This window comes from Myotis daubentonii, chromosome 4, assembly GCF_963259705.1.
Source record: "Myotis daubentonii chromosome 4, mMyoDau2.1, whole genome shotgun sequence".
Lineage (NCBI taxonomy): Eukaryota > Metazoa > Chordata > Mammalia > Chiroptera > Vespertilionidae > Myotis > Myotis daubentonii.
The window spans coordinates 105,639,239-105,665,709 of NC_081843.1; the positions used below are offsets into that span (position 1 = coordinate 105,639,239).

The 26,471-nt window shown below is 36.5% G+C and overlaps 1 protein-coding gene across 1 annotated transcript in view; it reads left to right on the top strand.

Annotated features, from left to right (window-relative positions):
• Nucleotides 1-26,471, top strand: part of HCN1 (hyperpolarization activated cyclic nucleotide gated potassium channel 1) — a 310,164-nt gene that overhangs the window by 162,500 nt on the left and 121,193 nt on the right. Inside the window, exon 3 of the mRNA XM_059694808.1 lies at nucleotides 18,576-18,737. Within this exon, the coding sequence (XP_059550791.1) occupies nucleotides 18,576-18,737 (162 nt within the window). The remainder of the gene's footprint in view (nucleotides 1-18,575; nucleotides 18,738-26,471) is intronic.

A 26,471-nucleotide genomic window follows, 5' to 3' on the forward strand; every position in this document is an offset into this window, starting at 1 on the left:
TCCAGTCCAGAGAACCCACGCAGCTCCACGTCACCAGGGCCCCGGGCCAGTTCTCTCTGCTCCACCAACCTTCGCCCTCGGCTTCCATTATGAAGGTGGCATTATTGTCACCATGTAACTTCTGGAGCCCTCACCTTCATGTCCTCATTTTATAAGGAATAAGAGGAAGGACAAATAGTGAACCTCCCCCCTTAAAGCCACCCCCCTGCCCTTCTTCACGAGCTTTCCTGGAAGCCCTGGTTCATAGCTTCTGGTAGTATTGTGTTGTCTACACTTACCTATGAGGGAGCATAGCAAACGTAATTTCTAATTAGAAACATTTTGACACTATCAAAATAATGTTTCTTTAAGGAAGAAAGGGTGAAGGGGGACTGAATAGGCAACCGGGAATTTCTGCCATATTTTATATTTTAAGCCAGATCAGTTATCTAACACTGTTTCAGCAAATAGGTAGAGCTCGTAGCCTCTAGATCAGTGATGGTGAACCTTTTGAGCTCGGCGTGTCAGCATTTTGAAAAACCCTATCTTAACTCTGGTGCCGTGTCACATATAGAAATTTTTTGATATTTGCAACCATAGTAAAACAAAGACTTATATTTTTGATATTTATTTTATATATTTAAATGCCATTTAACAAAGAAAAATTAACCAAAAAAATGAGTTCACGTGTCACCTCTGACACTCGTGTCATAGGTTTGCCATCACTGCTCTAGATGGCTGTGCCTTAGCTTTGGGACAGTGTGCAGACACCAATAATGTTTAAACTTTAGTTTGTGTAAGAACAGAGAGGGGGCTTGTATAATATACAGCTTTAGAAGATTCCAGTCCACAGGGCTGGGGTGGATCAGAAATCCCTTAGGAGTGCCCTGCACTGTCCTAGAGTCATTGATGCCCCTCCCTCCAGCCTGTTGCTGTGGAAAGCCTTCTTCTTGATATTTCTTCTTTTGCTAGTTCTTAGCAATGCCACATCCAGAATTTCTATTGGAGTTTGAGAGTGGAGTCTGAGAGGGAGGCCTATGGAGTGTCGGCAGCTGCAGAAGCAAAGCCTTTTACATAGAATTGAGGAAATGCCCTGGTCCACATCGAAGACTTGGACAGACACAGATTGTGGGTCTTGAACCCCCTTTCCTGCCATTTGCTGCCACTGCTGCTTGGGAGCCCGCTCACCTCCTGATCCCTGGCATCGCAGCTCACAGACGCGCAGCAAATGTCTGGAATGCTTCCAGCTCCACCTTTGCCCTTGTGTCCATCTTTCCCAGATTCCTGACACTGGTGGGTTCAGAGTCTAATTTAGCAAATGAATGATAGCAGGACAAGAGAGATGCTGATAGGATAATGGAAGGGAAAATGGAAGTAATAACAAACCTAGCCAAGATCCTTTATTGTCTATCAAACACTTATCTTCATTTTTCTTGAGGATCTCAATTAATCTTCCCTATAACACTTCACAATAGGTAACGTTATTATCCCCATTTTATGAATAAGGAAACACATACTGGGAGTAAAGTAACTACTCAAAATTATAGTATGTAACAGACACAGGTGACTCGGACCCGTGACTCTGCACAGTGATTCTTCTGCAAGGGGGGAGGGAGACACACCAGAAACATCATAACCTCCTCTCTCTCCCTCAATCAAAATGAACCCACCTCAGTTGATTGGCTTGATGGAAAAGTGGGCGCCCGCGGCAGGAAAATGGAATGGGTACCTAGGACAGAGCACAATGTTGTAAAGCCTGCCTATCACACACCTGCCTCCTCCAGATGGTTCTCCTCTCACTCCTCATGGCCTTTGTCCCTTAACATCCCAGATGATGTCCTTTTAACATCAGGGGCTACTTCAGAGTTCCCAGTCCTTCCCATTCCTCAGTCCTCCAGGCACCAGCCCCACCACGATTTTCAATCACTGCAGAAATCAATCCTCATTCGTCTCCAAACTCCACCGCCCTCTCGCTGACCCCTCCCAGGTCTGGTCTCCTTTAGTCTGTCACTCTGCACCCAGAGCTTCCTGCCTGCCATCTGACACATGAGAAAGTCCAAACAAGGGACAGGTAACTAGATTGGATGTCCCCTCCTGATGTGTTGACAGTGGCTCATTTGAGTTACTTCAGGGTGGTCCGAAATGTATCCTGGAAATAGGATGGAGTAAAATCAGATCTGTTCTCTTGCAAATTTGTTTATCTTATTTTTAATTCACCAAATATTTACTATTTTATGAAAAGCTAAAAATACATGTAAAATACCAGGAATATATACATGGAATGGACAGTCCACAGGAGAGGACAGATAAGCAGGCAGTTAGGCCCCAGCCTGATAAGTGCTGCGATGGAGCTCGAGGTGCTGTGGGAACACGAAGGGGAGGGTTTCCAATACATAAAGGGGTTCTGGGAAGATTTTCCAGAAGAAATAAAGGCTGCCCTGGGACCCAAGTTTGTAAAGAAGTTAGATGAAATTATAGGGAAGGTGACAAAGCTTTTTTTTAAAATGATGAGATATTTTGAAGTATTTCTACAAAAATAAGTGGTGGTGCAACTATGACTCATTGTGAGCAATATTTATTGTTTTTCTTTGTGAGCTTATTCTAGATGCATAGATATGTCATCCGAAAATGCTGTTTCTGTTTGTGGATATTACAGCTTACCCCCCTTTTCCCTGATAAAGACTAGAACTCTGTTATTAAGTGGAGTAAAAAGCTACTTTGTTTTTTCCAGCTTATATTTTTATGTAAGTATAAAGTGCTGAATAAAGAAAAAAAGGTTTTGCTGAACAACGTAATTAAGGCTTCTTTCTGTACATTCTAATTTCTAGCTGGTGTCTTCTGTCATTAGGGAAAGATATATCATACATATAGATTACATAGGGTGTCCCAAAAATGTATATATATATACTTTGAATAATAAAGATAGTGTTTATTAAAATACATTTCATTTTCAAAATTGAGCTATCAGCTGTTAAAGTGTGTATACATTTTTGGGATGCCCTGTATGCAATATAATGTAAATATACACATATGTAATATCCATAAAGGAATACATGAATGCCTGAACTCATTTCTATTATTATATCCTAAGCTTCAATTATTATACTCTAGTTTTAGTACAGATGATAGAACTAAAGACAAGGTTTCATGATAAATTTAAATAGTTAAAAATTAAGACAATGCTATTAATGAAGAGCAGGAAATTATCTTTAAATGCAGAATTGCATTGTCTTTATGTAGACAGAGGAATGTTGATTTGATTTAAAATTAAATAGAATCATGCCTTGAAATAAATTCTGGTGTGCATATTTTATATCATTGTGTAATATAATGAAATAAAAAAGCAAATATGTCACAGTGAAAGACACAGTTGCTTTTTATTTTTCAGCTTTTATTGTGACAAGTAGAATATGAGCTTTCTATTGAAAATAATTGTCCACTTGAACTGCAAAGCACTTAAGCCTTTTTCTATTAACTTCACTGAAGAGCTTTTTTAAATACTTTAATAAATTTTTATGAATAATTTGGCAATTATTGGTGTTTGTGCATTTTTATCCTTATACTTCAAAGATAAATATTTTTAAAACTAGGTTTCAATTAAAAATGCAGAGAAGCCAACATGTGTTAATGTGCCTTTTCCCTTATATGATTTATTGCTTTGACTCTGAGTAAAAGCATCGTGAGAGATTTAGCTGAAAGATTTAAGATTAATTTACACTTGTTTCAGCAAAATATAAATATAAGCCAAAAATTTTCTTTGCATTCAAGATGATCAGGATGTCCAAAATAAAAGGATACATTACAAATGTGATAAAACAATAGAAATACACACACACACACACACACACACACACACACACACACACACACACACCACCTCAGAGTATGTCGAAGGTAAAAGCCAGCTGCAGAGTTAGAGAAATTGATCAGGGTAAATGGGAAAGGCACTCACTGGAGTAAAAAGTACCAGCCTTGCTTTTTATATTTATGATGGTTAAGGCATTGATTCTCTTTGGCTTCCATTCTTTCTACCTCTAAAAAAAGAACAAGTTGACGACACCATTGCGGATGAAGGTTGCTGATAAGAAACTATGATTTTAGGAGATGCTTGCTCATTCAGCAGCCTGCCTGGGGCTGTATTGATTATGAACAATGAGTCTACCTTTCAGCGAACACTCACCACCATCAGAGCATGTTCTGTCTCATCCGAGCCTCACAACCCAGGAAACACGGGTAGGCTGCCAGGTTCTGAGCTTATTTCTTGTGACTATATTGGTGGCATGGCCTTTCACGTCATAGGTATTTTCACTGCAGCTGAACCATGTCCCTCCCCCCAGGGGCACCAGTAGCCTAATGATTGACTCCTGAACAGCCTTGCAGTTCCCCACCAGCTAAAGGATGGGATATCCTCTCAAATTCGCCATTTCTTGGGGAAGTTATATTCTTTGATCTTTGTGAAAGGTATACATGCTTTTGAGGGGCAGATGTGTTATCTACTCTTAAGAGAAAGTTTTAATGCCACACTAGAAATAATTGTTCTAAAATCATTTGTGTAAATATAAGTAAAAGGTTTATAATATTCACTTAAATAGTAAACCTCTTAAATATTGACACACTTATATAGAGCCCTACTTGATTTAAATATCAAATGCTAGACTAGTACACAGCTGCCATACGTACAGGTTAGTACCGCTGAGGAAACACTAGAGCTGATGTCTACTCCTTGCTGCCCTTCGTCCACTGTGTGTTGGTTGGTCTGTGACCTGTAGGCCCCCCGGTTTTCAGCTACCTCCTGGCTGCCTGCTATGCACAGGAGCCTGTAGCATGTCACCGGATAAGGCCCCCTGCTTCTATCTGCCCACAGCCCTGTGTTCTCCCTCACCTGGTTGTTTTCTTTCCCAGTAGAAGAGACTGCCGTGTGTAATTTTTCCAGGGCTATTTGAATTTTAACATTCCCTTGCTTAAACCAAATTAATCAAGCAGAACAATGGCTCATCTTACATGAGAATAAATGTTCCAGGGATGTGCTGAACTTGACCGCCTGCCATGCTTCAGTACTTAGCATAGGTCCGCCTTACAGGCACGAATGGATGAGTCAGTGACCTTGAACCTCCTCTTTGAAGCAAGTAACACATCAGTTAGCATTAAAATTATCCCTGTTAACAGATTCAAGTGATCTCCCAAAGGCATGCTGTACGGCAACTTTATCTGCGTCTGAAAATGATTTAATGCTAGAATGATGAGAAATGAAACTGTTAAATAGAGGAGACGGTGGGAGAATCAGAGTCAGGTGAGCAGTGCTGAGGACATCCATTGGTTTTTCCTCTTGTATATGGGGTTCAACTACAAAATTCTAAGCAGAGTTTGAAATGGCTCACTGAAGGTTCAGTCAGAGCCGACGGATTGAATAAACTTTCACCCACTTATACAATGAAGTAAGAGGCACATGTTTTAGATATATTAGCAATTAGCACCCATATGTATTATTGAATGAAAGGCTATTTACAGTAATGGAAGCATTGATTTTACCACTAAAAAACATTTTTTTTTCCTTAGGGTGCACACGGGAGCTTTTCTTGTCCCTTCTCCTACCCCCAGGGGCTTGCCCTCTGCCATCCCTTCTCTTAAGCACCAAGGGCCCTTCTTTTGCTTCTGTAACTTGTTTCCTGAGCCTATACAGCCCAGTTGGCTCACTTCTACTACCTCTATATCTTTGTAAATAAACTCTCTCTTAAAATTTTTTAAAATGTGTATACATAATTATAGAAAAAAGTATATTAAAGGCATATCTCTAGGAAGAACTATACCAAAATATTACCAACAGTTAAATAGTCACCTAGTCCAGATATTAGACCTGAATTTGCTCTCCATGCTCTGGGAGACAAGTCTATTTGAACATAAAATTCAAAAATTTTGTTAGATATTTAAAAACACATTCATATTTGCATGAATATATAATATTCACTTAATACTACTTTTATTGCATACCCGTCAATAGTGGTATCACTGTAAAGTCTCATTGCCAACATGTTAGTTAAATATTTAAAGAGGCATGATTTATTTTTCCATATATTGTTTATTCGATTTTGCTACTTGAATATGACTATTCTGATTTGAAAATTAACAATAAAATTAATACCCCCCTATTTTAGTCAGCTTAGGCTGCTATAACAAAATACCATAGACCCAGTGGCTTAACCAGGACATGTATTTCTCACAGTCGTGGAGGCTGGGAAGTTCAAGATCAAAGTGCTGGCAGATTGGATGTCTGTTTGCAGATGGCCATGTTCTTGCTGTATCCTCACATGGCATAGAGAGAGAGCAAAGTCACTGGTCTGCTGTTGTAAGAGCACTAATCCCTGCATGCATGAGGACTCTGCCTTCTGGACCTAATCACCGCCCAAAGGCCCCATCTCCAGTCACCGTCACCTTGGAGGTCAGGGCTTCAACATGAAATTTGCGGGGGGGACACAGTCCAATCAGTTGCATTCCCTCTTACTGGTCATCTATGAAATTGGTTGATGGCTAACAGTAAAGGTTGTAAAATCCTTAGAACAACTTTGTGGCATTGAGAATGTTTTTACCCTTTCAGGCAAAAATGCTGTCTTTGTAAATATTTGTATTTAAAATTTAATCCTAAAAGTATTAGAATTCCTCTCTTTCTGGATATGTGACTCAGAAATTGGGCACTTGAATACACCATAATACAAAAGTATTCTCTTCTGCTAATTCTCCTACTGCGTAAATATACTAAAGGGATGAGCTAATGTGGAGCCAGAATCAAGGCTGAATTTAGCAGACAGCATGACAGTGATTTGTGAGTCTGAATTCTGGGTGAAAGCCTGGATAATAATGACAGTAACCTTCTGGATGCCTCCATTTAGGACTTGTCAGAAGTACTGAATTCTATTGCATTTCACTCTTGCCAACTCAATAGGAATAAGTCCAAATCTCCAGTTTTTTAGAATGTGTTTTGGTTCAGGCTCAGCATCTGTTACAGGGTTAGCCTGCTAGCTCAAATTGATAAGGGATCTGGAAAATACACTTAAAACACAATGGGGTTCATGTTGTCAGATTCAATATCAGAAGAGACCAATATGTCAGTTAATTTAAAATAGTCTCAAAAGCTCAAAATAGTTTGCACCATTGTTAAAAAAATATTGCCAATCCTGCAATATATTTTAAATTCTGCAATGATAGCATGCATTCAGAACATAGAAACTGAGTTCTTCTATTTAATAATAATTGTATGGTTATAGAACCTGTGACAATGAACATAAAAGTAATTAAAACTGTTTTCATACAATCATTATGTGTAGTCAAAATTTAATTAATCACTAGTTTATTTTATGTGCTTATTATACAAGCCTCTATAACAGTGATGGTGAACCTTTTGAGCTCAGCGTATCAGCATTTTGAAAAACCCTAACTTAACTCTGGTGCCATGTCACATATAGAAATTTTTTGATATTTGGAGCCATAGTAAAACAAAGACTTATGCTTTGATATTTATTTTATATATTTAAATGCCATTTAACAAAGAAAAATCAACCAAAAAAAATGAGTTCATGTGTCATAGGTTCGCCATCACTTTGTTGTTTGATACTCAAACAACAGACTCAGATTTCAATTAGTTTCCACTAGATTTGACAAGAAAATAAATACAAGGTGGGGAAAAACAAGGTTTACAGTGCTTTGTATGGAAAATGCTACAATAATTGATAAATAATACAAGAATAAACTATGTGTTTCACGTACTCCCAACTTTTGCCCTACCCTGTATGTCATTTAGAATAGATCACTTAGTTTTTTGAAATAGTTTTTGTACATGGGGACAAACTGTAGTCTAGTTTCATACCTCTGCATGTGGCTTTCCAATTTTGTCAGCACCATTTCTTGAAGAGGCTTTCTTTCTTTTTTTTTATTGCTTAAAGTATTACAAAGAGTATTACATATGTCTCCTTTTTTTCCCCCACCCTTGACAATCCCCTGGCCTCCCCTACCCCTCAGTGTCTTATGTCCATTGGTTATGCTTATATGCATGCATACAAGTCCTTTGGTTGATTGAAGAGGCTTTCTTTATTCCTTTGTATGTTTTCTAATCCTTTGTCAAAAATTATTTGCCCATGCCGATGTGGTTTTATTTCTGGGCTTTCAATTCTGTTCCACTGGGCTGTGTGTCTGTTTTTCTGCCAGTACTGTTCAGTATTGGTTATTGTAGCTCTGTAGTATAATTTGAAGTCAGGTAGTGTGATACCTCTGACTTCGTTCCATTTTTCTCAGGAGTGCTTTGGTAGTTTTTTAATTTCTTTAAAAAATAAGTTTTTATTGATTTTTTAAAGAGAGAGAAAGAGATAGGGATGGAGAGGTAGAAACATCGATGAGAGAGACACATTGATTGGCTGTGTTTTGCACAGCCACCCACTGGGGATTGAGCCCCCAACCTAGGTATGTGCCCTGGACTGGTAATCGAACCTGTGACCTTTTTGTTCCTGGGTAAGTGCTCAGCCACTGAGCCCACACCAATAGAGTTACTTTCTTATTTTTAAGTAAGTGACACCTGGATGACAATCTTTACATGCTATTTATTTTATAGAAACATGAAATTAACTTAATATTGACAGGTGGTAGATTTCACACATTTATTATCCAATTATTCAACATATGTTTATCAAAATTAACCCTGAGCCTATTCTGAGAAATTAGGCTGTTTTTAAAGCAAACTCTAGTTTTTTTATTTAAAAAATTAACCCTGAGCCAAAGACCTTGAGAAATTAAGATATTAATATGTGAGTCTCCCCATTATGTTTATATTTTAATGGAGACAGTAGAAGAGAGAATCATAAAATGTTCAAATATGATGACCAAAAGTAGTACATGTAGAAGCTCATATATAGGAGTGAGATGGCAGACAATTAATCTTGGAAGAGACTATTACTATGGGAATGCAACAGAGAAGGGAATTGACAATTTTGATAAGACATTGGTTGAAATAATGGCTTTTTGTGTCAGACTAGATAAGGAAGTGATGATGAGCAGAGAAAAAAGAATGGAAGAAAATAGGACGTTTCAAAGATTAGCCGTCTCAAACCAAAAGACAGTTTGGAAAGAATAAGACAGTGAAAAATATAAACTAGACAAAAAAGATGTGTTCAGAGAAGTAAGTTTTGGTGATAAAAAGCTTGAATAAGTATAAACTACAATGATGAAAATGTCTATATGAACATTGGTCATGTAACCAGGGTATGACAAAGGGTGACAGATGTTCTGAAATTAATGGATACTAAAATCAGAAACAGAATTTGTACATAAATGTATTTCATTGCAGATACGGATTTGGATTATTTTCAAATCAGAATCTCCATTCTGTTATCCCAAAATGTATTTGGTAAAATATATCATAATCCCAGATTCCCATTTAGGAAAATGTACCACTTGTTTCTAAACTGGGAACTAATTTCCCTCCATCCCTCCTTCCCTCCCGATCTCCCTCCTTCCCGACCCTCCCTTCCTCCCTCCCTTCCTTCCTTCCTTCCTTCCTTCCTTCCTTCCTTCCTTCCTTCCTTCCTTCCTTCCTTCCTGAAAGAACATGCAGTTAGCCAGTGGAGTTGAATAAATCTTTTTACAATAGGGTTGATAATGCAAATAATTGAGGAAAGGATGCATTATAACTTTGCCAAAAGTTGTTTGTTTTCTAAGTTTTGGGTTCTTCTTGAGAAGTTCAGTAATAATATGGTGTGTTTTTTCACTTACTGGGTTTTGTCAAATGTCAGAATATGTGACTGATTCACTAAAAATGGTCTTTCTGTTATACTGTCTTCATGCCCAAAACATGAACTTAGTGGTTTCTTTCAGAAGGCATTTGCCAGCACCACTTTTTCTTCCAGAGCATCTCCTACACAAATCCACTCAAATAAATTAGTGTTTCAGGCTCGACTGACTCATGTGGCCAGCGCAGCAAAGTGGCATGCCAATGCATGATGGAGGTCTGCTGGCCATGGCTAGAAGATGGGGGAGAAGGGCTGTTTTCATCTTAGCGGTATTTTCAGAAGATGTCTTTTCTTTCTCTCGCCTCTCCTGTCGCCTCCTGGAGAAGGGTGCCACGTGCTGTTTTGCACCCGACTGTTCTAGACTGTCGATGTCGAGAAAGACTAGACTGTGCAATTTGTCCAAATATAATGGTGTCTACTACATTGTATTCAACTACATTTTATCTGATGACAGCTGCATTATGAAGCTTTATTTATTGAATTTGTTAGCAAAGGTGTAGGGACCTTATTTACATAACATAGTGTTTTACTCTTCTGGACCTTTCCACTTCTGTGTGTGTGTGTTGGCTTCCTTGTGTTTTCATTTCTTCACATGGTACTTCTTTCTTTGTAAATAAAGGGTGTAACTTGCTGTAGCTCCTTTCTTTTCATTGAAAAGCGAAGGGAAAATTTTGGAAACTGATTAATGCAGCGTCAGGACCAGAATGCCAGTCTCCTGGTTTCACGCCATGTGTCTCCCCAACAGACAACTTTTGGCAGCCCTGACCTGGCAAAATTTCCTGTTTGGTGCCTTTTTATTTCATGTTAACTTTATCTCTAATATTAAAAATTAAAAAGATACAAAGGGTGTCCCAAAAAATGTATGCACACTTTGAATGATTATAAAGTCAGTGTTTATTAGCATACGATTTATTTTCAAAACTTGAAATAATCTACAGAAATGAATACTTTTTTTTTTCAATGCCTTTTTTCAAACTAATGACTGTTCTGGTCCAGGCACTACTGATAATGTGAAGCAATGGATTTGCAAACATTAAGAATCATTTTGTTCGGTATTTGTGTGCCCTCAATTCATCGACTGTTACCGGTTTTGTACCATAAACTTTATCTTTTATGTAGCCCCATAAAAAGTCTAGTGGCACTTTAGGATACATTTTCTTTATTCAAAGCTTAGTCTGGCTTCACCCATTATATCAAATCAGTTAAACCTGAAAAAGGAATGAAAATTCAGTAAGTTATCAGCTGTTAAAGTGTGTATACATTTTTTGGACACATGATATACTATGTAGTTAGCAATGTAATGTTTAATTAAAATATAGGGCAGGGGTCCTCAAACTACGGCCCGCGGGCCACATGCAAATACAAATATTGTATTTGTTCCCATTTTGTTTTTTTACTTCAAAATAAGATATGTGCAGTGTGCATAGGAATTTGTTCATAGTTTTTTTTTTTAAACTATAATCCGGCCCTCCAATGGTCTGAGGGACAGTGAACTGGCCCCCTGTTTAAAAATTTTGAGGACCCCTGATATAGGGTGTACCAAGAAAATGTATACACATACTTTAAATAGTTATAAAGGCAGTGTTTATTAAAAATACATTTCATTTTCAAAATTCAGCTATCAGCTGTTAAAGTGTGTATACATTTTTTGGGACACCTTGTATATATAACCAAATTTAAAAATTTTACCACCCTAGAAACACTATCATTTTCAATATTTTAAGTAAAAAAAAATTAGTTGATGTGCCAAATATTTATCATTACTTGTGTATTTATCAAAGTTTATGAATGAGACATCTAAAACACTGGAGTGGATTCTTTCTCACAGAATTTATAGAAAGTAGAAGAAATAACATTTGTATACTTTAAAAATATGTTAGCAAGAGACCACCAAAATATATCATACATTTTATATATGTATTAGAGACAGTTCAATAGAATTTGGTTAGCTGAGGATTAGTGCAAAAATTCTTTCTAAATTACATCTGAATGGAATGGAAAAATAATGCATATTCTTACTTGGTAATTTCAAAGCAATTTACCAGATACATACTGACTGTATATCTGTCAGTCTATAAGAAAACAGTTTGCAGAGTACATAAAATTTGTTTAAACATTCTCTGCTCTGTGTGCTTTGATAGTTCAGTCAGAGCTTAGAGACTGAATTATCTGTGTTTTAAGAGCATTCATTATTTAAATTAATTTAAAAATACAAATTGATGAAGTGAATTCTCCAAAGTAAAATATATCTTCTTACCAAGTTTAGGTGCATTTCTCCATTCCACAAATTTATGTGATTGGTTTTGTGTACTGAGAAAATGAACTAGTAACAAAAACTAGAATAATTACGCTATCTGTAGCTCAAAATGTAGAGACAACTAAGTTTGTACTTATTGGAGCATGTAACATTACAAATCTGATGAGACAGCAGTTATACAAAAGAGAGCGAGCAAAGATTTGCATGAAACTATAAAAATACTAATGAGACTACTGTTAGCAAAATGTTATGTCTAAAATGAATTATTCCTCAACCTTGTCCCAAAAACACAGAGTTATGGAAATATCATTTGAAATTCATTTACAAGACCTATGCAGAATTCACAAGCTATTGCTAATGTGGATATTTGCTTTTTTTACCCTCTTTCTCTACACACAGGCACACATTCATACATACTTATATAGCCATTTCTGGTTGTTTTTTTATTTTCTACTATGTACTAGGGAAGGACAGAGATTATTAAATTTTATATTAAAAATTTTTAATTTCTAATTTGAGTTTTCAAGATAAGATTTGCCAAAGAGGAATTTCAGGGAAAAAATAATTATATTTTTTAAATCAATATTTTAGTGCCTACCTTACCCTGAAATTGTGTTTGGGGTAAAGCTAGTGTAGAAAAAGTTAATGATTCTAACAAAAAAGTAATCAAGCAATTATAGCTATTTGCTATTGCCATGACATCCAGGAATATAATCAGTAGTTAGTACTACATCACGTTCCTTTTTTAATTTCATTTTTATATTGCTTCATTTGTACTGTATTTTACAAGTGTCCTCCTGGCCACAACAAGGGGTGGGGCGCCTTAGATTGAGGAACTCTGAACTATTTGTTTGCGTTCTTGGGGGAGAATAAGATCAGGTTACTATTAAAAATTAGTAGGGACTTTTTTTGAATAGAAGACATACTATTCTTCTATGACGAGGAAAAAAATAGTAAGAAAAGCTGACAATATATGTTTGTTTGAAGGAATGGGAGGGCAGAGTTGAAGAAACATAAACATTAGAATGCCGCTTTCCTCTAGAAAAGGTAAAACTGTAAGCCAAAACTTAGCAGAACAGTCATGGGTTTGGGGGAAATGGAGAGAAAGCATAGGATAGATGGTGTTAGAAATGGATCATAACCAAGGGCCTCAAATAAGTTTGCTACCCTTAAAAAAAAATGTTAGTAGCCATAATCTACATTTGCTCTCCAGTGCTCTTCAGTAGCTCAGGTACAGAAGGTGACTGTTTGGACTGATCAGAAGTTGACATTCTGATCAATGGAAAAACAGTCCTTAATAAATGGAGATGTGTGGTGGGTGGAGACCGAGAGGTTGATAAATGCCAGAAATGAGGTTATGGGTGGAGCAGCCAAGTAGATGAACGCTAAAGAAAAAGGATTTCTTAATACAGTGAGACAAATAATTGTCTGAAAGTGGCAAAAGGAAGATGGGAAAATGAGGGCACTGCCATCAGAAGCTAAAGCTGATGAAATATGAAAGAACTGAACTGACTCTTTAAGAAAACTACTGGAGAATCTTTGGGGAGACAGTGAGGGGGACTCACAAGCCAAGTAGGAGAGGAAGAATTTTATGAAAAGACTGGGGGTGTTGAATGTTAATAGATAACATAAGGGAATTTTTGGAAGGGACAATGGAACAAAGAATCCAGGATAAAAGCACCCAACAGCTTGAGGCCCTGTCCATCCGTGTGTGAGGTTAGGGAGTGGACCATTGCATTCGGGCATTTACAGAGGCTTCTAGAAATGAGAGGCCGGGGTAGCTGGCTTTTCTGAAGGTATGGACTGGCCATTCCTAAGGAGATCACAGAAAAAGCAGGAGACTAAAAAATCAGTCCAATGACTGCAGTCACCAGTCAGTGTTCAAAGAGGTGACTGTGGAGACTGCTGTTTTCTCGTTTACCAAGTAAGCCCTTTAATAAGGTTTCATCCACTCTTTGTACCTAAAACCTATCTGGTAAGATAATCTGGATCATTTTTAAGGTTAGAATTGCAGAAGGTGCTGTAGGACTTTTACAATATTAATTTTATCATTGATTAGGATGAATCCATATTGAATCCTAGGTAGATGTTAGCTGTGAAACAGACTGAGTAGCTAAATGTTTGTATTTCTTGCATTGTATTGTCAACATGGCATAGAGATGCTCTGTCAAAAAGATATGTCAAGTTATGCAAATATAAATTTATGAAGAGAAACTAAAAAACATAATCATGTTTTATACCTTAACAGTAAGAAAGTTCTTTGTCAAGAGAGCCATTCCTGGCCCATTTTATTTTCTTAACATTGCTTTGATTAGAATTCTGATGGTATTTTCTAACCCTTGAATAAATTTTGAGATCATAGAAGCAATCTAGCCGATAAATGGTCCCCTTCTGGGCAGTCAAAGACTAAGGGCAGATCACTGAATGCTATGAAAAGTGTTACATTGCTCTTCATAATTATGATGGTTAGGTAAAACATAGTACATCAAATAGTTAAGGATTGTTTAAGGCCCACTGATTTCATAGGTGGTTTATTAGAGTGAGAGTCACCTGAAGCCAGTGTATCAGGAAAGAATGTGGAAGCATTTATAAAGAACTCAGCTAATTTATGAATATCTGCCAAACAGCATTTTGGGATTTGGCCTTTTAGAAACAGAATGGAATATACACTGCTCCTGGGAAAAATTTTACATATGGTGAACAATTCTGCAAACATTGGTCAGTATTGGGGGTTCTGATTAAATTATCTTAATCAGAACATTTTTTTAGTTTTGGAAAGTTGATTAGCTATTTTATCTGGAGTCATTGGACTCCAACTGGGCAGAACTCTACAACTATAATATTATAAAAAGAACTGAGGGGGGCCCAGCTGGCATGGCTCAGCGGTTGAGCATTGACCTGTGAACCAGGAGGTTATGGGTTTGATTCCCAGTCATGGTACATGCCCAGTTTGTGGGCTCAATCCCCAGTGTGGGGGCATGCAGGAGGCAGCCGATCAGTGATTCTCTTTCATCATTGATGTTTCTATCTCTCTCTCTCCCTCTCCCTTCCTCTCTGAAATCAATAAAAATATGTTTTTAAAAAAGAATTGAGTGGGGATTTGAGACCAGATCTATTCTTTCACTGAGTCATATGAACAACACAGTGTTCTGAGCTGGACTAATGTAAAGCAAGTGCCTTCCACTGATATGTTTTGTAGTCTAAATTTTCATGAAAAGGAAATGAAAGAACTGCTTTTAAAACTTATTTTAATTCTTTCTTTTTCCCAGTTGACTCTTACAAATACCACTTAAAAGCATATTGCTAGTGGCCAGAACGTCCTGTCTTTCTGCCACCAACACCCTGAGCATGCAAATCAGATTTTAAGTCAATTCACTAGGAAGATAGAAACTAATTAACTTTTAAATTCCCTGATTAAAAACACAGAAGGGGTTACTTATGCTTTTACTTTTAAACACCTGCAACGTTCTCATTCATTCATGCAACAGTTTACTGAGCATCATCTGTGGTGTTATTTTTGTGTGAAGTCAAGTTTGCAGGAAGTAGTGTTAATATAATTGATTTAGACAGGAATTCATCACTCAACAATAGATATTACCTCTTAGATGGAAAACAACAACAACCAGAAGCTATTGTCATCAATAGTATGGTCTTCTTGACCATATTGTCCAGTAATGTTGCACTTAGACACTGAGAAGTTGTGGCAATGCATGAATTAGGTCAGATGTTTCTTCTTGGGTTAGCTTGACTGTCTACAGGTGTCTGAGCTCCATAAGAAAATGGTCTTATCAATCCAAATATTCCATGAGCAAGGTTTTAACAGGGCCATTAATAATCTCAGCAACTGGCCCCCAACGATTAATGACTGTGCCTGTCAGAGTGGATGAATTATAGGAGCTCAAGAGACAACCAGGTGGGGCCCTGGCAGGCACTACACACACTCATGTGTGTAATCATCAAAATGAGCACTATGTTCATCATGACAGTCTTCTGTCAGGTAGATGAATCAGGTTGAGATACTTGGATTTGATTATTTGAAATTGGCCTCCAATACTAACCAGTGTCAAAATAGCCAACTTGCTTCTGCCTCTTCTAAATTTAGGTAGTTCCAAAACGTGGTATCACATTTGAACATATATTGTTAAAGGCCAAAAGGGGAGACAGTTTACAGTTTATGAAATTAATTATGTGAATTATTGCTGACCATGCTAGCTTTGTGAGGTTGGGGATGGATGGGGTAGAGGACAGGCTTGATTCTAGGAATTTTCCTGTTATAGTAGGAGTTCCTTAATCACATGGTAGCATCAAAAATAAATAAATAATAAATAAGTAAATGGAAACAACGTGTTTCTAGTATGTTTTGAAAGGCCTCATCCCCCCCCCCCCAACAACTTCCTTTATAAAAATAGTGCTTATGTTTCTCTGGAAAACATTTCAGAAGTGATAGGGTTTTTCTAAAGGCATTGGTGAATATTAGCATATGGTACCTTTTATTCATTAAATAATCCCTGAGGATTTCACAGAGAAAATCAAATTCCATAAAAAAAAAAAAATAGAAAATTCATGAAAGTCAGCTTTACTAAGAATGGCACTAGTCCCTCTAACAGCCCTAATCTCCCTCGACAGTCTGTAACTGGATGATGACTGCTACCTGTGTGCTTAGAATGTACAGACTTGGGCAAGAGTTTCACATAGTTATTGTTTACTTCAAGGAATAAGGTTAAAAAGTAGTTAGTTTCTTGTTTGCTCCAGAGTTCAAATTCTGTAATGTTACCCTATTTTCCAGCAATGCACAAAAGTTATATTGAACTATTTTGGCAGGAAATACTTAGGTATAAATATAGACATCTATTACTAAACAACAACAAAATTTTAACCCATGGTGATTTTTTCTACTTTAATAGTAGAAACCTTTTTTATTATGTTTTACTATATTACTTTTAATGAGATGTTTTTATTGAAAATGTTATACAATTTCTATTTACAAATTCAGTGACCAAGAAATATCATAGGCAATAACCTCAAAAGGACTTTTCTATGGGTTTGCCAAATACAAAAACAAATTAAAAAATAACTTAAGGGAAAATAAAATTGTCAGTTCCTTAATTAAATTATGTGTATAGCTGCTGAATATCAAAATTCATGAGCTGTTGGCTTTAAATCTAGGACCCCAAACTTACTTTTGAAAGGAATTCAGAACAGTGCGTACATTTCCACAAAGCAGGATTATTTTTTTGCTCACTGTAATTACTGTGTCAAAAAGGAAGATAGTTTAAAGAAAGAATTAATGGCTAATAGAAATGGAGCAAGGTGGAAAACATTTAATTGAAGACAGATTGGGTGATTTTTATAACAGGAAAACTCCAGCAATCCTGTCATCTTACCTCCATTAAGAATTATAGAATTTTCCTTACAAAGACCTGTTTTCTAAATCAAAATACAAATTTTGTGGGGCTTGCTCTTTTCCTCAGAGAATTTTGCAATACTTGTCCTTCTTACTTCCAAAGTAAGTTATTCTTCTGAGAATTATCCAAAATGTGATTCAAAATATCTCAAGGTGCTATGTCTTTGCATATGTAGTGTAGCCATATTTATTAATTTCTTAAAAATGTCAATAAGAAAGAGTCATAGAAAAGGGTAGCCTGTACTGTGCAAACAATATAAATGGAAATAACAATTTTATTCTTTGTTAAATGTTGCTCAACTGTTGTTGTTGTTTTAACCAAATCCAGGGAATTGTTATCTCAAAGGCTACTATTCATGTTCAATATACACAGATAAAGAATTGCACTCATATAGCTAAAAGTTAACTGCAATTAATTCTTAGTCTTTATATTTTACAATTAAACTCCCTTTGTCAGTCGTCTTTAGTTCTTAGCTTATTACTACTACTACTACTACTACTACTACTACTACTACTACTACTATTTTGTCCTTCAGTAAGTCCCTTATGTTAATAAGAAATAAGAAAAAGAAGAGGGTTGCTATCACTTGTCAATTTTGCTATCATGTTTTAAAGCAGCTTTGCCGAAATGCCCAGAAGAACATAAATGATAATTACTTGCAAAACCAATGTTTTTCAAAATATGTTTTTATTGGTTTTCAGAGAGAAGGGAGAAGGAGATAGAAACATCAATAATAAGAGAGAATCATTGATCTGCTGCCTCCTGCACACCCTCCACTAGGGATCGAGCCCACAACCTGGGCATGTGCCCTGACTGGGGAATCAAACCATGACCTCCTGGTTCATAGGTTGGTGCTCAACCCCTGAGCCACCGGGCTGGGCAAAACCAATGCTTTTTAAATGTGACCCATACATTTAATGTATCTCTGTTACCTCTGTTCTTTGTGGCGGACTCACAGTCGTTTGTAATATTCAGAAAGCGGAATGCCTGGTCTCCGTGCAGAGAGAAAGAAATGGAATTCTGTTTCTCTTTGTAAAAGTCTTCTCATATTTTTATGAAATCAGTCCTTACACTATGTAATATCAGTGACTACTGACATTGGTAGTATTCTTGACTTTTAAAAATAATTTGATTATAAGAACCGACTTTATATTTTGGTCCCAGATTTTCCACATGACCTACGACCTGGCCAGCGCGGTGGTGCGCATCTTCAACCTCATCGGCATGATGCTGCTGCTGTGCCACTGGGACGGCTGCCTGCAGTTCCTGGTGCCGCTGCTACAGGACTTCCCCTCCGACTGCTGGGTGTCGCTCAACAAGATGGTCGTAAGTCTCCCTGTTCTGTCCCACTCTGCGTTTGCACTGCTCCACCAAAAAGCTATCTGTTTCCGTTAGAATGATCTAATTTCCCCCATCAATGTTTAGAGAAAACTTAACTTTGCTTCCATGGGTGGAAAATCAGATGTTATGTTTCTTTTCTACAACAAAATTTTATTTATGTGAAATGTTTCTGGGGATGGACTAGTATATGTTACAGCCTCTATTTTTAGATCTCTTTCTCTGGTATCTTGAGGCATTTTATTTCAAAGGTACAAGGTACAAACATGCACGCAAATAACTGTAGTACAACATTCTTTTTAAAATGCCTACTCCTGCCCTGGCCAGTGTGGCTCAGTTGTTTGGGCATCTTCTGTGCACCGAAAGTCTGATGGTTTGATTCCCAGTCAGGGCACATGCTCCAGTTACAGACTCGGTCTCTGGTAGGCAACATGATGTTTCACTCTCACATCGATGTTTCTGTCTCTCCCTCTCCTTTCTTCTAGCTCTAAAAATCAGTGGGAAATCTTTTTTTTAAATACCTACTCTTTAGAATAACATTTCTTTCAACTTGATTTTAGCATTTACTATATTGATGGCATGCGGTGCTAGGCATTCTTAAACATACAGAGACATGTGCCTTAGTATAAAAGCAAATGAGATGGTTATAAGGTGCAATGATATTTCCAACAGTAATTCTTTCTAGGGGAAACTTCATGGCAAAGGTAGCATTTAAACTTTGCCCTTAAAGATATGAAAATATTTTTAAATATGTGAAGTATACATTTGATTTATAAAGTTAAATATACCCATATTCACATTAAGTCTAAGAGCATATGTTTTGCTCTAAATAGTGCAACGCTCACAAAACAAGTGAAACAATAGTGAATATTTTTCATATATACATTCGCAAATATTTGTTCTGTTTATGTTAGTTCTCATATTTTCTTCTAGCATTGCATTTTATGTCTTTCTGTGTTTTCAATTAAACCTATTGGGGTAACATTGGTTAATAACATTATATGAGTTTCAGGTATACAATTTTATAATACAGTAGAGGCCGTGTGCATGACATTGGTGCACACAGGGGGTAGAGGGTTCCCTCAGCCCAACCTGCACCTTTTCGCAGTCCAGGAGCTCTCAGGGGGATGTCCGACTGACAGCTTAGGTCGCTCCCCACAGGGAACAGGCCTAAGCTGCAGTTGGACATTCTTAGCACTGCCTCGGAGGTGGGCTGCTGTGCTCGCCAATGGCTGAGCAGCGCTCCCCTTGTGGGAGCACACTACCACCAGGGGGCAGCTCCTGTGTTGAGCGTCTGCCCCCTGGTGGTCAGTGCACATCATAAGGACCAGTCTTTTCACCATTTGGTCAATTTGCATATCACCCTCTTATTATATAGGATTGTTTGTTTATTCAATTGTGTGCTCACTGCCCAGTCTAGTCTCCTTTCATAACCTTGTATTTGACTGCCTTTACCCTTTTTATCCTTCCCCTACCCGCTTCTTCCCTGGTAACCACCAGTCTATTGTCTGTATCTATGAGTTTGTTTTCTGTTTCTTTGTTTGTTTGTTCATTCATTGCATTTTGTTTTACATCCCCCACATGAGTGAAATCATATGGTTCTTGTCCTTTTTCATCTGACTTATATTTACTTAGCATGATACTCTCAAAAAATAACAACTTTCTTTATTAAAAGAGTATTTTGGGGTATCCATACAGTCCATATAACTGTGCAATTATAATGTAGGGTAATATACTATTTATTATATTTAGTGATAAAGCATATTTAATGAAGAAAATGTTGTTTGGTTTTTCTTTAGATTGGCCTGCATGTTCTCCTTTGTGTGTGTGTTTAATCTCATATCATTAAACCTTTACTAGTATTATGGCCTAGATGTTGTACAAAATGTGTTTCCTGAATTTACAGTTTGCTTTTTGGGTCTTTTGTTTTTGGCTGCAGATTTACTTGTGAAATTGAATTAATTTTTTTTTGCAATTACTTAGCATTATTCCTATGTTTAACTCAAACATAGAGGATGGATAACATTTAAGTTGATTTCTATGTTTAACTCAAACATTGAGAATGGGAAACATTTAAGTTGGTGTGAAGATTAGCTTATTTTTCACACCAAAAATATGTGAAATTGTGAATATTGGTGATAGGAAAGAGATAAAAACCATAAAAAAGACATTTTTCTACCAAAAGAGAATCTTGATGGTGTCATTTACCTTGGATATATTATTGTCTGTCCTAAAGCTTTTGTGTTCTAGAAAACTTTCCATAACAACACAACAAAGCAGTGCATTTACACACAAAAAGTCATAAAGGAAAAGTGAAAATCCAATGTAAGAAAAAGCACCCTACACTTGTATATCATGCTTAATATACACAACAGTATGCTCTCTTATTGGTCCTCAGAGCAACAGAGAGAGGTAAGCACTGTCCTCCCCTGTTTTTAAAGGTTAAACTAATTATCCAATGTCACACCACAAGTATGGATTGTAGAACCAAGGTTAGAATGCCAATCTACCTGATGCCACGATTTCTGTTCTAAACCACACTAGAATATTTTGTATGGTACAGATTACAAAGAACAGTTAAAAGTAATTATGAAAGCCTAGCCAGCATGGTTCAGTGATTGAGTGTCAGCCTATGAACCAGGAGGTTGTGGTTCAATTCCAGTCAGGGCACATGCCCAGGTGGGTTGTGGCCTCGATCCCAATGAGGGGAATGCAGGAGGCAACTAATCGATGCAGGAGGCAGCTGATCAATGATTCTCTCTTATTATTGATGTTTCTCTCTCTCTCTCTCTCTCTCTCTCTCTCTCTCTCTTTTCTTCTCTGAAATCAGTAAAAATACATTTTTTAAAAAAAAAGTAATTATGAAAGATGGAATCTTTAGTCACAACACACCAGTAGCAGTAGAAAGTCACTCTAAAATCAGCATTTGAGCTGTGAAACTAAAAAGTGACAACTGATATGAGATGTAGATATTGAAAAACAAAGTCAAACTGGGAAAGCAAACTTCAGGGGCCAGATGAGGAGGAGTGCAGGTGACACTGGTCATTCTTGGTTATCGGATTAAAATTTATGCTTTGCCCATATGACATTGATACTAAATCGTTTATGAGAAAGTTTAGTGAATTCCTTCTGCCTTCCTTCTTTTCCACATCTTTCATTTTAAATCATTTATATCCTTAAATATTATTTTGAATCTTTCTTAACTATATTTGCATTTATAGCTATATCATTATCTCTATATGTATATTTTAAAAATTCTTTACCACATTTTGCATCTATATCCATATACAAATACTTTTTTAAATTCTCTTTAACTATAATCACATTCGTATCTCTATTTTTATGTATACCAATATATCACTAGCTAATTATCCATATATGTCCTGTGATGAGAAATTCAGAGTTCATGTTATAACTATTCTGTATCTTTAATGGGTAATTTATTCAATATATTTTCCTTACATTAACTGTTTCTAATCTGCATTTCATTCCATAGAAGTAGGTTCAGTTCCTCTCAGCTATTTCTTTTGCAATCTTTATAAATTCATTACTAAAAGAATTATTTAAATGTGTGTTTTTTTAAGTCAGTCAATACCGTGGTGGATTACTTGAATTGCTGAAATAGGAAATTTGACTGGCAAAATGCTACTTGAAATGGGATTAACCTTGCTTTGCATTTGTAGTATTTGCTTTTCTTTTATTCAAGAAATGTATGAATTATAAAATTCTAGCTGAATGAAAATCTTGTATTAGTGTGATAATTAATGTCTAATATAATTAATTTTAAAAATCTTGTCATTCCCATGGTATTTTGTGACTATGATTTAGGCATATCACACTAACATTGTCTTAGTTCATTATTAAAGGGATTAGACATAATGGTTTTTGGTTCAAATTACAAATATGAAATATTTATTTTAAGAATCTAAGAACATGAAAATTATGACACATTTGAACTAACATTTTAATTTTGATGGCATTTAGGGAATGATTTTCCAGAATAAATAGAGAAGGATTTATAGCTAAATAATATGTTCCTAGGGTCATGTTTCTCTCCTTGAAGTCTGCAAGTTTACTCTGAGGGATCCTACAAGTTTCCCCCAGCAATCTCATCAACACTGGCAATAGTTTGAAAAGTGTCAACATGAGCCTATTATGAACCTAGGATCAGCTGAATGCCCTAACTATGGAGCCTGGATTTGCTTTTGTTGAAATGTGTGGTGTCATGAGGTGTTATTTAAAATACTTCTGGCTTATGGGTTAATAAATAAACAATCCATTTATACCAAATGAAAGCTAAATGATTTATTAAATGTGGTGCAAAATTTTCACTGGAGTCAAAAGGAGAAATGAGTTGGAAAACTTAATCATTTGTTATATAGCCATGGTTGTATTGTGTTAAACTATACACTCTGCAATAATTAGTGCCCTAACAGCACTATATTTACATTGTATGCAACTATCTGGCTTCAGCAAAACATCATCTGTCACAGTAGATCTGTACTAAGATACATTTATTATTTTTTTAGTATTTGCTTTGTAAATTTCTTTTTGTTTTAATTTTATAAGAGCTATAAGGATAAGAAACGTATTTCTAGTTTTATACTCATATTTGTTTGAGAAATATAATCAAAATATTTTAAGCCAAGTCAAGGGTCATACATTATGTTTTATTTTGTTGTGATTTGAAGGAATCTACACACTATTTCAACCTGAGATGCCACTGCAGAGGTCAGGTAATATGCCTTAGATGTATCCATATATCACACAGATCCGATGCCAGCCTTGCCTAGGTTGCTAACAGTAAAATATTCATTGTTTATAATCAAGTGAGTAATTATCAACAGTATTTGAAAATTATATAAAAAGGAGATATTATAGTATGTATGCATTTTTAATGTTCTTCTTTGGATGATTTTTGCTTTGATAATTTGTATTTCAAGTTATATCTTCAAAAATAAGTAATCACTTGACCAACTCCTGGGAAATATACACAAAATTCATAAAATTTTAATGCTCTTCAGTTCTATATACATAAGATAACAATATATTCCAGAAAAAAGTGAGATGTATGAACCATATTAACTATGAATATCAGAGAAAAAAAGAGGTATAAAATATCTAGAGTCTAATTAATAAAACCTATGTAGAGAAAATAAAGGATTTGATTAGAAGATATAGGTAACAATCCAATGTTGTTTTCTTCTGAGAGAATATGTCAGGGACACTTACTGACAGCCAAACAGTCACACTATGCAATTTTCCCAGCTCTCTTCCAGCTGAATGGGGCCCTGTGATCAGTATGTTCAAGGGTCTCTGAATGGCTGTGTCATCTTTCACTTGCAGGTCTAAGCATGAAAAAGCTGGTGTGCGACCCCCCAGATCCTCTCTAGATACATGAGTTTTAATTGTCACCCACTCCCTGAGGTAGCTTATTCATCCTAACTCATCAAGACGACAGACTAGAAAGGGTAAACGCTGACAGAATTGAATGTAGAGACATGGATTCCAGAATTGCCTCTACCAAGGAAACATTGGTGATTTCAGGCAAAGCACTGAAGTTCCTGTACTATCATCTCCCCGAGTGCCACCCTTTTGCCAGGCATGATCTTAAGCCCTGAACGCACAGTAGAGAATGAGACGAAGCCCCTGCCCTCACCAGTGCTCACATTCTGTACGGCTTCATTCAGACCACTTCTTTCTAACTGAAAGCTAAAATTAAGAGCTTATCAATATGTAGGCTCTTCCCTGAAGGAATTTATAAACAAGTAGAATAGGAAATTACATGCAGAAGCCATTAATGCCAATTTGAATTGAGGCCTCTAAAATGTGTGCATAGCCCAGAGACCTCTGAGCCAGGGACTAGCCCTCTCTCTGCCTGCCAAGCCCGGGACACATGAAAGCTCAGCCATGCAGACAAGCCTCTTTTTACAATTTTTTCTAATTTAGCCACCCAGACAGTACTACTTTTCTTCACTTCTCAGAGTGCTATGTCAGTGGCAGCCGCCTGTGGCCTAAGATAGTCTATGCGTAGTATAAACTGAAGGTTGGGGGACACAAAGTGGGTAGACATTTATGTCAACTACTATCAGCTGGTTTGGGATCAGGAAGCTTAGACAAATGGGGATTGAGATACGTCAGTCACTGCCAGCTCAAACACTGTTATAGTCACCACATGCACACTGGGGCGCTAGAGTAGGAAGAGCTGTTTATTGGCATCTACTTTAAGGGAATTATTTGGAAAAAAGGAATATATATCATTCATTTGCAAGTTTCCATACCCAAGCAGGATGTTGAAAACTAGGATTCTTGTATTATCTATTCACACTCTAGCAAATATACAAAGATGAAGTTAAAATTGGTTCACTTTTTCTTTTACAAAACCCAATGAACTATTTAGATAATGCTTGGTTGAAATAATATAACAGATTATATAACTAAAAATGAAGCTAAAATATCTTAATTGAAATTATATGTCCTCTCTTGAGGTGTAGCATGTACTGTAGATCTGTAATTCTATAAATTAGGAATTGTGTTAATACATTGTTGATTTTTTTTTTCTAAATAGAATGTATTGCCACAGACTTTTTTTAAAGTCCTGATAAAAAGTAACTAATTTGCTGACAAGTCACTCTGTAGCTCTACTGAAAAAAAAAAATGCATTCGTAGGTCCTATGAGTTATAATAACAAAGTAGGTTAGCAGCCTGCTGAGTACTGTAGTTCTCCTTCACCATCCAATTTCCTATTTCTGCCTAAGAGGAAAACCAGCCTGGTGCCTGCTCTCTATTGAATAGAAACCTCATCACAAATAAACAAGTCACCTACTGTGTTCTTCCTTCTCAGACATGTACTCAGTTATGGGAACAATCACATGGAAATGAGTTCTAATCTGGTCCTTTGTTTTCAAATGAAATATGTATGAGAGAAAAGTGAATTATCCTTCCATCTAAAGAAGGATAAAGGGTATTACTTAAATTACATATTGGCTAAGACTACATGAAGAGGCCTTACCAGTACCAAGACTGATACAGAAGTTTCAAATGTGTTTGTTCTTCTTATATAGACCAGCTTCTCAGTATTAAGCAACAAATGGCTAGAAGCAGCACCATCCTTGCCAACTAGCATAGCCAATTTATCAGATAAGACCCTAGGAATATGTAGTAGAATCATTAGCTGGTCTTCTTTATACTTTAAGGTATACTGATATGTCCAGTGAGACTAAAGTTAAATACTCTTCTGCCATCACCAGCCAGGTGCCTCAGAGACTGGGCTCCATCTCAGTGAGACTTAACACCAGGCCTCCCTGAATAACCTGATGTCTCCTATTCCATGTATAGAGCTATGAGCAAATCCATTTGTGGGCTCTAACCATTTACTTTAACTGTCTAAGCTAGATAAAGATGAAAGATTACAGAAGAAAGTTTGAGAATTACCCATCATATCTTTGTAATTCATAAAAAGATATATAATCATGAACCACTGTACAGTCTATGTATTCCAATATCTTTTTCTAGAATATATTATAAGGTCAAAATACATTTTCTCTAAATATATTCTAAAGATAAAAGTAGGTATTGATTATGATAGCTACTTATACTGTCCGCCAAAGCAATCATATACATACCGAGCACCTGTGTTAGCCTTTGCCATTGTGATCAGTGTGGTCATCTAAGATCTTTATGCCTGCAAGTTAGGGAAGGGCTTCAGGTAGAAAAATCTTT